This window comes from Tasmannia lanceolata, unplaced genomic scaffold, assembly GCF_043159265.1.
Source record: "Tasmannia lanceolata isolate RefF3 unplaced genomic scaffold, GAP_Taslan_0.1 ptg000037l, whole genome shotgun sequence".
Classification (NCBI taxonomy): domain Eukaryota; kingdom Viridiplantae; phylum Streptophyta; class Magnoliopsida; order Canellales; family Winteraceae; genus Tasmannia; species Tasmannia lanceolata.
Window position 1 is genome coordinate 11,714,811 of NW_027518714.1, and position 16,094 is coordinate 11,730,904.

The window sequence follows — 16,094 nt, forward strand, 5'->3', positions numbered from 1 at the left end:
CCGACAAGAAACACACGGATTTCGTTTTCCTGGGAAACTAGTGCAAAAAGAAGGGCAAGCAGTTTCCCTGGAAACCTTTTCCTGCGCAAGTGAACGGTCCAGAAACAGTCTAGGAAAACCTTTTCTTGCACAGATTCTCTGGATTTCTTTTCCTATTACCACGTCAGATTCCCGGGAAACATATTCTTTGCCTTTCCCGGGAAAACAAGTGAACAAAGCCTTCATATTCATGGGTGCGAATTATCCTACGAGTGGTGCAAATTTATCATTGACCGCGAAATATCCTAGATCATCATTATATTTATATTTCCTTTTTGGAAAATTCTATCCGCCTATTTTTATGTGGACAGTCAGGAGTTTCCCTCGCACTCATCGGCTATGGCGAAGTTCTCTTCGTTTCCTATACCATTTTCTATTTCATCTTCATCAACTCCCAAAGGTATGGATAACAAAGTCTCACCTCCTTTCACTATATGTTTCTCACATGATACTAATGCAAGAATAAACCCTGAATTTCTGGTTTCTTGGCAGAGAGAAACTCGAATTCTGTTAATCTGAGGGATGATTGGAGGAATCGTTCCAGACCCATTCCTCCTGGGGGTGTATATCCTGCCAAAGACCACTGTAGGTCCGTAGAATTTGCCTTTTCTTTTTTGTTTCTTTTGTTTACAGAGAGGATTCTTGTGTTGCATTTGTTTCACTTATTTTCTTATTGTTTTGTAGTAAATGTGGTCTGTGTGATACATATTACATTGCCCATGTCAAGAATGCGTGTGCTTTCTTAGGAGATGGCATGTCCAGGATTGAGGTACTCTCTGTTTCTATACTCTTCTTTCTTTGATGTTTATGTTGTTGGTTTTTTTTTTTTTTTTTTTTGGAATAGATTTATGTTGGGTTTTATAAGGTGTTTTTCATTTTTCTTGTTAAGAAATTCATTCTTACTAGAAAGTAGTGATCTCTTTTATTAGGGATTGGAATCAGCAGTCCATGGCAGAGGGAGGAAAGCAGACTCACTGGATGAGACATATTTAGGTGTCCATGAGCAGTTACTTTATGCTCGGAAAATTAAGCCCATTGAAGGTATTTCTCTACATTTCATGATTTCCCCAAACATAACATTTAACTACATACGATATCAGTTTTTCGCATGCATGTTGTTTTTGCTTTTACTTCTTTGGTGAACTTATCTGTATCGAACATTAATAGTTAAGTTGGTGGTGGAGTGAATAGGTTAGGTATCTTTCGTTTTAGTAATTTGATATTTGGGTTCTGATTTTTAGTAATTCGATGTGCTAAAAAACCTAATGTTGGTGGATTGGCTGATTGGGAACACGAGGTTGTAGTCACACTTGTTCCCTGTGGGTTCGAATATGTCGTCTCTACATTTTTAATGAGTTAATGAGAAAGAGTTTGTAGCCCCTTGTGCATATTTTGTCAGACACAGGTTAAACATTGAACATGAATGCTGGGGCCTTTGGTTTGAGGACTAATCATAGTTTTTCAATTAAGTCTGAATTCTGAACAAAAATTGGAACTAGGACAGTCAAAGTGACTGAAATATTGGCATCAGATTATAAATGAAAATATTGCACTCTAATGTTAACAATTTCAGAGTTTGTCCTGCAACCGGTTTGGTTCTTCTATGTAGCAATTATGTAATAACTTCATTTCTTAAGTGGGGTACTTAATATAATTAGATTTAGTGAAATTTGAGATTTTCTATTTGAACTTATGTTATCTGTGTGATTTTGTTTTAATTGTAGGGGCCCAGTGGACGGGAATTGTAACAACCATTGCAGTGGAAATGCTGAAAGCAAACATGGTAGAAGCTGTAATTTGTGTACAGAGGTAGTAGCACAAATTGTTATAGTAGGCCATAAGCATAGAGGATTCTGGCTGTTGGTTAGTTAAAGCTAGCTTTTCTTGAACATTTGGGTATTTCTTTGGTGTTCCTATTTGTAGTGACCCGGAAGACAGATTCACTCCAAAGCCTTTTTTGGCCAGGTATGTCGAGAATCGTATTTGTCTGAATTGAAATGCTAGATGTGCAGCCAAACGAAATTTAGTATGCCCTTGTATATATTTGTCATTTAGGCCATGTTTGGATACCTCATGTTTTGTATTTGGATTTGAGTTTTGGATACAAAATACATCAATCATCTTCATGCTCATGTTGTACTAGAGGGAGGGAGGGAGGGATTTCTTGCTGCTGCAGCAGCAAGGTCGAGGAGCAGCGAGGGTGAAGTACTTGCCACAAATATGGATTTCCAAATAATGTCTTGCAGAACAGATTTGAAAATCAGATCTTTTTTCACTGTTGTTGCTGATTTGGAAATCTAAGGATTTGATCCACATCCAAATCTCAACTGCTAAATGTGAGAAATCCAAATCTAAATCTTGTGGGTATCCAAATGTGGCCTTACTTTCTGAACATATGCATTGTATTGGTTTTTAAACTGTTGCTTTAATCATGGGTTCTGTGTGAAATAATGTGATTCTTTTTCAATAGGACACCAGATGAAGTTCTTGCAGCAAAAGGTGTTAAACCAACATTATCTCCTAATCTGAATACCCTTGCCCTAGTTGAGGTATCTCTTCGTTTTTTTACCTGTATAGCAGAGATGCCATAATTGTTCTTTTTTCATGTATCTCTTGTTAGTTGTTATTGATATAGCTTATTAGTATAGCATTTTGCTTTGCTCCTTTGAACAAAAATTTCTGGGACCTCACAATATTCTTGATCAGTTGGTCATATTTAGGTTTATTTATAGAAAAGCTAATGAAGCTTCTATTTGGTTAGCAAAAACTTGTGGTTGCCGTAGGTAGCATAGAAAACTCTTTTTCTCTGATCTTTTGTTACTTTGAGCCCTGAAATACATCATAGATGTTTTATGTATGGATTTTGATCAAATAGTTTGTATCATATTCTGGTTACTAGATATACTTTACTTTTTCAAAATTCTAAATCTGTTTTCAAGTGTCTGCACAAGTGCGCGTGGTTTGGTGTCTTAGGGTGACTTTCCATATCAAATTTTAATTATATTGCTTGCAGTCAATCATGATTAAGAAAAGTATTTGGATCATAGAATTGGAATAAAGGGCATATTTAAAGATTAAATATCGACCAGTCAGTGAAAATCTTAATGGACAACCAAAAGGTACAAACAACTCTTCGCGATGAAGATATTCGTGTGTACTTGTTGCTTAATGGTTGAAGCCTGAAGGGACATGAAGCCTAATTGTTCAAACCTAGCCTCCACGCCAAATTGGTGCTATGTTCTCTATATAAGTTAAGCTATAGCTTGTGACCTTTGGACTTAAGCACTATGAATATGTGGCCTCTTGAACCTCAATAGTCAACTGTCAGGGTTAAGGCGCATCTACTAGTGATAGTTTCGCAAACCCATTAATATTAACCATTGTGATGGTTCACCGCCATTCATATTGTTCCAATTCCTTCCCAATCAACACAACATATTAGGTCCACCCTCAAGTCATTTAAATGTCATAGAGGATCAAATGTTATACAACTGGCCTCATCATTTGCACTTTCGATCACTAATTCTTGGAATTCTACCCATATATAATTTCATGTAAGGCATACCCATATAGTTCACAGAAAGACGCAACAATGCCTTATTGGATTATGTCACTGACATGGAGAGATTTATGACACCCTTTCAGAAAATATTGCATTCACAAGCTGGTACTGTCTTGGGTATGTTAGTGTCCATGGTGACGCAGCAACGAAGAGTAGATAACTTCGTATTGTCCCAAGACAAGACAAGTCTCATTTTATTTTATTTTTACGTTTTTGAACAATAGTGTAAATTTATTAAGAGGAGGAAAAAGCAACAAAAAGAGGGATGAGATGTCCTCAATAAAAACGGAAAAATATAAAACGAACAGCAAGTAAAAAAAAAAGAAGCCTACCTAAACAGCATAACACTAGAGGGGCACCTCCTGGCCAGCACAAGACAGGGCCCTTCCACCCCTTATCGACCAAGAAAATCAGCTACTGCATAAACACCTCTTGTCTCAACACCATAAATCCGACCCCGTCAAGTATTACTTTATTCCTGATGTGTCAGAAACAACTCAGAAATTCTCTGATGCCTAGAAATTGCTTTATGGGAATTGGTTTAGAATGCCTTTTTTACGCATTCCAGGGACCTTTAGAATATTAGTTTTCTTGTTTGTATTATGAGGTCTCTTAGCACAGTTATTAGACACCACTTTTTAGCCCATATATACCCTCTGTCGCCTACTAATCATAAAATTTGTGACACGGTTCAAAGAATATCTATTTGTCGTTTCCCAAGTTTTAAAAGGGTTATCAAGTTGGCCTGCTTTTCCATTCTAACAGGCTGCAGGTGTAAAGCGTCTCCTTTTTTGTGGTGTGGGTTGCCAAGTGCAAGGTATAATCTATATTCTCATCAGATCTTTTCTGTGCGTAATTTTAGCTTTGTTGTGACTTCTACTATTGTAATGCAGAATGATTTCTTAAACTGCAGCACTAAGATCCATAGAGCAACACTTGGGTTTAGAAAAGCTCTATGTTCTTGGCACCAACTGTGGTAATTAAAGTCTTTCTTCCACTTCTCATTTTTAACATTGCCTTTGGTTGTGTTTATTTCTATGGAATATTACAAGTTCCAGAATTATGTTTTTCCATTACTAGTTCATGGGTCTATCCTTTCATAGATTCTTGAAGGCAATTAGCCTATAATTTGGGTTATTACTAACACCACTTATCTGTTAGTGGATAATGGAACTCGGGAGGGGCTAGACAAGTTTTTAAAGGCTGCAAGTAGTGACCCAGAAACAGTTTTGCACTATGAATTTATGCAAGATTACAAGGTTTTAAATATCATCAAAGCTTTTAGTTTTGCACTATTACTGATGTGTTGTTGCAGTTGCCGACTTAACTGTTTTTTTATTTGACTTTACAGGTCCACTTGAAACATTTGGATGGTCATATCGAAGAGGTACATTGGCTCTCCGGGTTCTTTTCTAGCTGTACTATATCTTCTCCATGACTTACAGTATATGCATTTTCATTAAGCAGGTTCCTTATTTCAGCCTACCTGCAAATGATTTAGTTGACGTTATTGCACCATCTTGCTATAGGTAATTTCTTTCTTCTTTTAATTTTTGTAGCATGTAGCTCTCCCTTGGACTACATACTGAGATTAATTCAATAATTTTATAATTGCAATTTGTAAAATTGGCATGATCTTGAAGTAGTTATAGTTGCTGAGATCAAAGCAGGCTTCAATCTAAATCTTTCGCAATGCAACTTTCCATAGAATATTGTTAGGTACTGGAGCTTAATTGAAACATGGGGAATGAAAGTGAAGCAGTTTATATTCAAAATCTGCTTCATTATCTTCAAAATAACTAACAACCAATGACAAGATACACATCCCATCAAAATTTAGTTAAGTACTTCAGTTTAATAGCATTCAAATTATATGAAGGGCAATATTGGTCTCAGTCATTTGGAAGAACAGTAGTAGCAAACAATGGACCAGACCTGTTGTATTCACATGCTGGGAATATCTTATAAATATCATCACATCTTTGATTATTGATTGCAAAATTAGCATATAGGTTTTTTTTGTTGAGCTATATTCATCCTATTTACTCTTGAGGAAGCAAGATCTTGTGAGTGAAGTAGTTTTGAACAATAATATCTTACAAGATGCTACAAACTCTAGGAGGGAGAAGCAAGTGAAGACCTAAAATTGGATCCACATATGGTGCATATGGACTTCTCTCCGGCATCTTAATTAAAAAAAAGTTGGGGATGTCATGGATAAATCCAATGCAGTTCTCATGAAATAAAAGTTCACACATTTTGAAATATGTCGCCGCAATGAATGAATGACCAGTTTTTTGGACAAAAAATATCATGTTCTTACAATCACATCTTCATTTTACTGTACATGGAAATATCATTACCTGTTTGAAATAGATATCTGTAGGTTTTATCATTTCCTGTTTGAAATATCATGTTCTGACACAAACATGTCTTCTCATCATTTCCTGTTTGAAATAGATGTCTGTAGGTTTTATTTGGTAACATATGATGGTTTAGAATTTATGAAAGTTTAGAAAGTTAATTGGAGAGATGGTTTTGGAAAGTTTCCGAAAAAAGAGAAGGTTGTGGGGTTATGTTTTTTTACAGTAACATGTTGGACACTTTCTATTTATATTTTGGGCTTTTTGGGTTTCTCTAAATTAGAAACTAGGCCTTAGTTAGGTTGATTCAATGTCTTATATTGATGGTAAAACAATGGTTAGGGTTGGACTAGGTTCTTAAGGTGTTTCAGACCTAGATTAAGTTTTGATGCATTTTGGTGAGGTAATGAGCACTTGGATTTTCTTCCCCCCTGATGTTAGCATTTCTTTAATTGTATTGTTTATTTCTTTTTGTAATCTCTGACCATCTTGGTCTTTTTTAATGAATTTTACCATTCAAAAAAAAAAAAAATGAGCACTTGGATTTTCTCTGTAGGTTTTTAGTTTTTACTTTTTTTACTTTGATCATTTTAATCAAATTTTTTTTTGTTTTACTCTCTATAGCATTGTTTGTAAAGCCCTATTGGATTATTTGTGATTGTTCAATTCTCTTCAAACAAATTTCTACTTTTGGTGGCTTATTATCAGTTTACTTGCATCATTATCTGTAACACAATATGGTTTTTTTGTGCACACTGGATCGTTTGTCTTATTTTATTATTGTATACACCATGATATATAATATTTTCTACATACAGTCCCCCCAGCCATTTGACTTAATCTAACAAGTTAAAGCTGACCTATCAGTTTGAATTAGTTCCCTCACATAGAAGTAGATTGTCATTTCATTAGAGATAAAGTAGAGGACAATGTGACCACTGTTCCCTATATCAGATCAGGAAATTAATTGGCAGATATTCTCACCAAGGCAGTGACAGGCATGCGGCTTCAAGCTACCCTTCACAAGTTGGACATGTTCTACATTTATGCTCCATCTTGAGAAAGCTTATATGAAGGGTATTTTTGTCATTATGATGTAAACTCTAAGTTAATCAAAGAGAGGAAGCTACATGAATTGTGTAACATCCATTGCTATGATATACTTCTCTCCTTTTTCTTCTCCATCTTCTCTATAATGTCTTCTTTTCTTACTTTCCTTTTATACCTTACGTATTTACGTTTCTTACTGTTTGGAATTGCAAACATTTTTCATCCATTAGCTATTTTTATCTCAAGTAGAAAGTTTAAACACTTTGTAGTGAGTAGTATTATTCACCATTCCCTGTAACTTCAATATTACAGAACTTTTTATTTAATTATTGCTTAGCATTTGGATGTCCTGATGTTGTATACATATTTCAAGAAGTATTGCATTACTCACAAGCTTATCTCTAAAGTATCTTTTATTTTATTCTTCTACTCAAGGGCTCAATCTGAATTTCAATGCTTTTGTTAATATGTCCTACAGCTGCTTTGACTACACCAATGCATTATCGGTGAGTTTGCTACTTAGTTTATTTATACAAGTTTCTCATCTTTTAATATTTAGATTCTTTGTCAAATTTTGTTACATTCATTTTTTATTTCAACTCTTTCTGTAATGATGAACTGTCCCAATATTAAGATATTTTCTTTGACTGGTAATGTATTTTTAACAATCTACAATAAGAATGCTGATTTTGATTGTGCAATTAGAATTTGAAGTTCTCTTTATTCCATTTATTAATCCTATATTTATCGAAAAGATCAAGGACAAGTGCTCAATCATGTATCATGTGTTTGTTATACTTTTTTTTTTGGAATGGCAATCATGTGTTGCTTATACAAAAATCTGTTCATGCTTTGTGCTTACTAGTAAAAATGCACGTGCAACATTTAGATTGTCCTTTAGTATTTAAAGGGCTTGTTAGAGCTTTTTGGGAACTGTACTAACCTTTTGACAGCCATTTAAATAGTAAATACTAAAAGAAAATAAGCTTTCGCGGAATATCAAAAGATTGCAGCGGTGATTTTATTTCTGTATAAATATATCAAGTTTGAGGAATGGTACGTCAATTGGTTGAGCTGCTTCAAAACGGCCAAAATTTTTATTGGACAATGTGTTTTTTAAAAAACAATATATTCACTGCTTCAGGTGTTCAGCGAAAAAAGAGTTGATTAAGGCAACCCATTGAATTTTATTGGACAATGTGTTTTTTTAAAAATAATATATTTCCAATTTCTTATTTCCACTGCAAAGAAATCTGATTTTTTTCACTATCAGATGCTGAATTAGAAATGTGAGAAATCCAAATCAAAATCTTCTCGGCATCCAAATGGGCCCTAATAGGATTTCATTTTTTCAAGGAGAACTGAAGATTTATTACAGAATCTTTATATTGGTTTGAAATTGGTCTGAGAATCACTCATTTCCAATTATTGCGAGTTTTTCCTACTCATGAAGCATCCTTGTCTGTCGTCAAAGCTTCTGATTTCTGCAATGTCATTGATGAAATAAACCCATCAAGAAAACTGCACTTAAAACGCCTTTGGGAGAAGATTCCGCTTGACGCTAACATTCCTCTTTGATCTTTTCCGGATAAGTGAAATAAAGTTTACCGTGAGAACAAACAAAACAAACATAAGGCAGTGCTATTAAAGCCTACATCTAAAATATGTGCATTCAAAAAATAAGAGAGTAAAATGTAAGCTAAGTTTAGGTGATGAAATATTTTAAGAACAAAAATAGGTCCTCATGTAGAAGAAATAGATAGAGTAATTAGTCACAAAAAGACAAGTTTATGCAACGACGGCATTATTGAATATTTTATTATTTCTCACATCTCTTTTGGCTCAGAACAGCTACGTTATTGAATATTTTATTATTTCTCACGTCTCTTTTGGCTGAGAATGCCGTCAGAATATCAAGTATGCTGTCGAATTTTCTAAGTTCAAATATGTGTTCCAAATGTATCGAGTACGCCGCCGGAATATCGAGTACGCCGTCGGAATATCAAGTACGCTGTCGGATGTTCTGGGTTCAAACATGTGTTCCAAACGTATCGAGTAAGCTGACGGAATATCGAGAACGATGCCGGAATATCAAGTACACTGTCGGATTTTTTAGGTTCAAATATGTATTCCAAACATATCAAGTATGCCGCCGGATTCTGGAGTACGCCGTTGGAATCTTAAGTACATAAAATACTTTCACTTGTCAATGATCTAACAGTCTCTGCTTATTGTAGACGACAACGATCAAAATGAACTCAACGCTTTTTTGGGTTCAAACATATGTTCAAACGAACGAAAACGATGACAGCTAAGATCGAATGCATTAAATCTAACTTTAAGATAATGATTGATGTTACTGTCATCATATCAGAAGGGTATTGGGGTTTTTTTCCCACCAATTTTTTGAAGAATCACCTTTGCTAAAAAGATTTTGGGTGTGTACGGTAACACTTGTCATCCTCCCCTATAGAATCGGGTAGAAATGGATCTATGATAATAGAAGTAAGCGACTCCTAGTCGTGCCTCAGATTCTCATCCTTTTTTAATGGCTTGAATGTCATCATTTATACATGTTAAACGTAGAGTTTGGAGAAATGGGCTTGGCGGGTCTAGTTTGTAGATTGCAGAACTACCTTCTTTGGATTTTATTGCATTGCATCCGAGCACCTACAAAATGGGCAGAAGCCATTTAAATTATGGTGCGAACACGCCCTTTACTTATTGAAAATTGTTTCCAGTAAGTTAATTCCTAGATGCTACTACGAAAGCACAAGGTATAATCAAAGAAAAGGATAAACATATCATTTAAGCACTCTATAAAATGATAAATTTTGTTCAAACACTCAGTTTTCATATCGAAACTTTCAACTAATTTTGATGTGAGACGCATTAATATTGAATTTCATAAGAGAAGAAAACATATCATTAAATCAATTGTCTCACGGATATGATCGGTTCGGCCAAGCATATCAGCACGCATGCATAATGTTCAGCGGTCTGTAAATCTTAGAGAATTTTGGCCCTGTTTAGATTACAAGAAAGACGTTGTCGACGGGATTTTTTTTTTTGAGAACTTTTTTCTTCCCACAATTTTTAGGAAAATGATATGATTATAGTTGATCTAGAGGAAATCATCATACATTGAAACTCTTTCTATTAAAAATTAGGATCGGTTCGAGTTATCTTTTCTGTGCATACAAAGAAGTCATAACTTTTATAAATATTTTTCATTTCTAAAAAATTTCCAATAATCCAAAAGCCCTAACAATGAGCTTTCGTGAAAATCAACCTGTGGATTCGGTGTATAACCTGAAATAATCGTTGTCCAAGTGTTTACATTCCAATGAGGGATTTCATAAAACACTGACAGGCATCCGATGAGGGATTTCATAAAACACTAACTCACATTACCTTAAAATGGGTTTGGGAAGGAGATGAAGGGTTGCAGTATGTTTTTTTAGGTTTTGCTTGGTGACAACTAGCAGGGCATAACGAAGAAATTGATGAAAGACTCTAGAGATCTATTTAAATAAAAGACCCTGTTCGGGGAAACTGAAGAAAAGAACATCCAGAACTAAAATTTGTCATAGGAAAAAGCAAAAAAGAACCAAAAAATTGAAATCCTCTTTTAGAAGAGAAAAACGCACAATCAAAATCCTCCTATAAAAAAAAGAATTAATAATCCCTGTTTGAAGAAATCACCTAAAAGTTGGTCATCCTAAAAACCAAAACAAAACTCAGGATCCCTAATTAAAATCCATCAATTTAAAGGGAAAAAATGAGAAAAAAAAAGAAGCAAGAAAACTCATCCTTAGTTCGTTTGCCGGAGGGAGAATAGCCCGGTTCGGAATCTACCAGTCTCCTTCATTAATGAATGAAAAATAAAAATAAAATATATTTATGTTCAAAGAGAAAACGATACCCAGAGCAGGACATAGAAGAGAAGCAAAAACAAAAGCATGTGACGAGACTTTGAGAGGAGAGGCGGTGAGAAGGAAGCGGTTGAGAGCAGTGGAGTTTTCAGGAAGGGAATCCAGCGAATGCCAAACGGGCAGATAATAGGGTTTCGTTTGGAGTCTTTGGACGGACATGTAAGGGTCATTGGCATTGGAATTGACAAAAATAGCCATCAGAAATTGGATACACAGGGAACTTTTCCTAAAATACAATGGGATGTAGAAAGAATTTAAGCAAAAGTTGGGAACGAAAGCGATAACTTTTGGATGTTCTCCAGGGGCAAAGTAAGTGACCGGGATGACAAATATACCCCTGCAAAATTGATCAGGGCGGAGACAAATGTACGGTATGGTCCGTACCATAGGATGATCCAAACCGTCCAGTAGATGGGCCACTGCCTACATAGGTTGTGCCCCAAAAATAATTTTCATAGGTTGATCCGAACCCTCCGATCTATAGAGGGTTATAGGTTGATCCAAACCGTCCATGTGATGGAACCATGGTTTTAAATTTCGGTCTGAAATTTCAGTAATTTCGGTCTGAAATTTCGATTAAATGCCATTATTTATTAAAAAAAAAAGTGTTACAAAATTTCGGAATTCAGAATTTCGGTTCGGTCCGAAATTTCAAAAATTCGGTCCAGAATTTCAAACCAAATTACTAAATTTTGGACCGAAATTTCAGATTTCGCCGAAATTTCGGTTTTCGGTGGGGTCCAAAACAGTTACCGAAACCAAAATTTTAAACCATGGATGGAACACAACATCAATTGGTTGTGCCCGTAAAATCATTTCCATAGGTTGATCGTAGCCCTCCAATCGATATAGGCTGATCCTAGCCCTCCAATCGATAGAGGTTTCCATAATTGTTGTTCTTCTTCAGGTGCCCGAAATCCGTCAATATTTTGCAAGTGTCCTTCATGAGTAATAAAAAGTAGTTATTTCGTCATTGTCATATGACTTTACCTCTTCTTGGTATTTTTTGCCGTAATTGTAATAGACAGGTACCATGTGTCGGTACTTTTCGTATGTAGATTACAATTTTACCCTCAAATAATTTCTCATTAGAGATAGATGTTAGATATTAGCAAAGGGGTTAATGGTAAAAGAAAAAGTTAAGGGCATTATTTTTGGACGTTTGCGCTAGGGATTTATTGCCCATGAATGCCGAGAATACCCCTAAAGAAAATCAGAAATGTCAATGCAAAAGGCTGTGGGACATGAACGGAAATAATGAAAAAGTGAGGATGACTTTAACCCCTATTCACGCTTTATATATAGTATAAGGATTTTTTGGGGAGTATAAGGTCAGTTTAGGTGGTCTGAAACCTATTACAAGAGAAAACACTGAGAGTCGATTCTGTGACTCCCTCACACAAGAGGTGTTTCTTCCAATCAGATCTACTACAGGGATTGACATATTCTGTTATGCTTGGAATTTTTAAATTCGTAAAATAGAGTTGTCAAAAAGAATGAGGGAAACTGTTTAATCATATATAGTTTATATAGAATTGCATTTTTACTTGGATTTCACATGACACACCCTCACATAAGAGGTGCTTTTCCCACTCAGCTATAGAGGAGATTTGCCAATTCTGTTATACCTGAGATTGTGAAATTCGTAAAGGAGATTTGCCAATTCTGTTATACCTGAAATTCTGAAATTCATAGAATATTGTTCAATCATGTATGGTTTAAATAAAACAACCTTTTTCTTTGATTTTTAACTTTGTAGATCAATGCTCTTGAATTTGAGTTAGAGGAAGTGTTTATAAAATGACAGATGAATGAAATTATACAAGAACACGTTTGTGGGATGAGAAAATTATACAAGTATAGTTCAACTCAACAATCTCCTGGAATTTACAACGTCCAATGGACTACTTATTGGTGGATTGAGGAGCATCAAATCTCGCCAAATTAGAGCAGAAAACTCAATATTTTATTCTATTAAGATCCTTTAGGCTTAATATAGAAATCTATGGTTTTCATAATTTGCAGGAAGTTTCTTCATACTTAATATTAGGATAGTCTTTCTCCATCCCTTGCTTAGACGAATCCTTTTGTCTTTTTTTTTCTTTGTTTATAGATTTTAATAATTTGCAGGAAATTTCTTCATACTTAATATTATGATAGTCTTTCTCCAGTGCTTGCTTAGATGAATGCTTGCCTCTCTTTTTTCTTTGTCCCAATTTTAGTTTCAGTTCCATGTCCTGAGCTTTTCACACTGTGGAGCATTGATGTTTTCATGGTAACTGTTGATGGAGATGAATGATTATCTCTATCCTATAATTTAGATCATTCATAAAGGCCTTTGTGATTTTGCTCTTTGATGCTAATCTGAATCATTAACAGAAACTTCTCTCATTATCATGACTGGGCCCTGATAATGGGCTTCGCTGATAGCCGTATTCCATCTCTCTTTGTTTGAAAATTTTATTTGATATTAATTTCATTGTAATCATATAAATCTACTAAAGGTTTTAGTCTTGCCCAAAGATTAGGCTTTCTAACAGTTTGCCCTTTACATTTGCACGTCCGTTTCTTGCTTTTGATCTTTTGAGTTGTATCATTCTATTTCTTTCTATGCCTCCCCCAGACCACTCCAAACTCAGTACGTTGCTTTTAACTGAAAAAGAAAAAGAAAAGAAAAAACCTTAAACTCTAATCACTTTTCTCTGCTTCAACCCATCAATTCACACCCTTGTATCAATTCACTATTGCTTCAAGCCACTATATCAGAAAAGGATCAGATCTGGTTACAAATACTAAGAACTTGTTAATCTCACCTTGGGAGATTATGATATTATGATTTTTGAAATTTAATTCTCCAATGGAGAACTTGTTAGTACACATTTTAATGCAAGAGTAGACCTTTTCATCTTTTAAACCTGCAGGACTTGGTGGTAGGGTACATGGGTGTACCAAAATATGCAGGAGTAAGCATGACAGAGCATCCCCAATATATCACTGTCAGGTAATACTATTGACAGAGTGCAGAATATACTTTCATAAATTGATAAGATCTTTACCTAGGTTTGTTCTTTTCTTCATTGATTTTGCGCTTTGTTGTGTTGATACCGTGTTTTGGGCACCCATCATTTGTCATGCGGTAGAGGAGGGTAAAAATTTGACTCTTCAAATTGCAGAAATGAACGTGGAAGGGAAATGCTCAGTCTCATAGAGAATCTTTTGGAGATTACCCCCACAGTCAGCAGTGTATGCCCAACCCATTTCATATGATTTGATATTTAATAGTGATTTGTTTGAGGTGAAACCCACAAATAAATGAATTCAGACACCATTACTACAATGTAAATATTTTATTTCAGGGTAATCGGCGTCCGTATGTCATGGAAACAGTTAAAGCTGATGATAAAGCAAAATTAGGTAATAAGGAGATGCCGTAATGTCATCTATGTATCACATAGTGTCTCTTTTTCATTATCCTGAGTGGCAAGTAATGGATTAGCAAGCATCTCATGTTTACAAGAGAGTCTTTGTACTACACGAATAACATTTTTTGGTAGAGCCATAGCCATTTTGTTTAAATAGATTGAATGGGATCAAGTAACTAGTTCAATAAGAATACACAAGTCTCTTGATTTCTGAGATTGGTTGTGGATTATAATTTTAGCTAATGACAGACGGTGTTCGATATTCCTACTGATTTATGAATGTGTTTCTCTCAGGGAAAGGTCCCTCACAGCCAGCTCCCAAGTTTATTGGTAATTTTATAGCATTCCTCCTAAACTTGGTAAGTTTTATCCCTTTTCATGCAGCAGTTAGTGACGAAACCAGTTGTTTACTGCTCCATTACTCACTCGTTTGGTTAATTTGTTTCAGATTGGGCCAAAAGGTCTGGAATTCGCCCGTTACTCTTTAGATTACCACACAATACGGAACTATTTATACGTGCAACGTTCTTGGGGGAAACAGAGGTACGTAACTAACCCGAATAGCAAGTAATAATTTCAAAATTGGGGTGATTGAAGCTTCAGTATCTTCCATGGAAGCAGAGCTGATAGGCACATGCCATCATACGCCAAGAAGATTGTGGACATGTACAACAAGAGCGGGGAAATCGATCAGATGCTCTCGAACAAGTGATTTTCAGAAGCCGATTTCAGAGCAGTTGTCTCCATCAAAGTATACTAAGAGTAGATTATCTTCTTTTTTTTCTGATTAGATACTCTTTGTTTCCTACCAAGAGAATTGATCTATATGTTGAATCCACTATACTAGCTAAAATTTTCAAGCACAAAGCTGCTAGTGTATTTGGGTAAAGAAAACAGTCGTGAGAGTAGACATCGGCAATTGCTAATCCTTCCAAGAATGACTCTTAGTTTGTTAGTTCTCTGGGATAGACTTGTTATCCTCTGTTCTCATCGACCTTTGATCTAGGATAAAATACTATTGCCATAAAAAAAATGGTGAACTGAGGAGAAGATAGTTTTAAGATAAACTTATCCAAGAAGGATAGCCAATCCTAAGAACGCCCTATCTTGGTATTTTACTTAATTGAAATGTATGACATCCACATTATAGGGGGAAAAAAAAATCAGATTCCGATTCGGGCTATTCATTTTTGTGCCAAACCTTCGGGTTTGACAGTACATATGTTTTGAAAATAAATTAGTAAGGCATGCCAAATGCTGGAAAACATAGAAACAGCTAGAGAAATATTCGGCAAAAGGATGTTTGAATGGTTGAATTCATGTGTTTTGTAAGTTCATGATATATAATATAAGTTCAGAAGGATGTTTGAATTCATGTTTTTGTGAGGTTTTGATATGATATAAGTTTAGTTGATACCAAATGTTAGGTACCTAATCAACACAACTAAAGCCCAAGCCCTAGAGCTAATAGGGGAGTTTTACTCTAGATGGCAGCTTTTACTCTGGCTTTTTTTGGGACATTTTTCAATGGGTTGCCATTTCTGCAATGGCTTTCACTTTGGTAACTTCATGGGTTGTCTGACATGTGACAGACCAGCTGCGAGAGACCCTAGCAAATCCCTGTTAAATATGAGAAAATGATAAATTATTTGTTAAATTTGCATTTAATTCAAAAATTAGGTTTAATTCAGAAAATCCACATTTAATTCAGAAAGTATGAGAA

At 35.2% G+C, this 16,094-nt stretch overlaps 1 protein-coding gene across 2 annotated transcripts; it reads left to right on the plus strand.

Moving 5' to 3' along the window:
* The first annotated feature begins 291 nt into the window (after window positions 1-291).
* Window positions 292-15,309, plus strand: HCAR (coenzyme F420 hydrogenase family / dehydrogenase, beta subunit family). 2 transcript variants are annotated; one of them, XM_077372787.1, is made up of 19 exons: window positions 292-439; window positions 532-628; window positions 724-808; window positions 969-1,080; window positions 1,764-1,848; window positions 1,963-2,004; window positions 2,510-2,588; window positions 4,367-4,418; window positions 4,515-4,577; window positions 4,763-4,860; window positions 4,953-4,988; window positions 5,069-5,130; window positions 7,493-7,520; window positions 13,871-13,950; window positions 14,123-14,192; window positions 14,306-14,363; window positions 14,666-14,701; window positions 14,820-14,914; window positions 14,993-15,309. In XM_077372787.1, the coding sequence occupies exons 1-19, from the start codon at window positions 379-381 to the stop codon at window positions 14,996-14,998; spliced, it is 1,245 nt and encodes a 414-aa protein (XP_077228902.1). In that variant the 5' UTR covers window positions 292-378; the 3' UTR covers window positions 14,999-15,309. The 2 variants fall into 2 exon arrangements, with proteins under 2 accessions (XP_077228902.1, XP_077228901.1); XM_077372786.1 differs by having other exon boundaries at window positions 293-439; window positions 14,666-14,730.
* The last annotated feature ends 785 nt before the right edge of the window (window positions 15,310-16,094 follow it).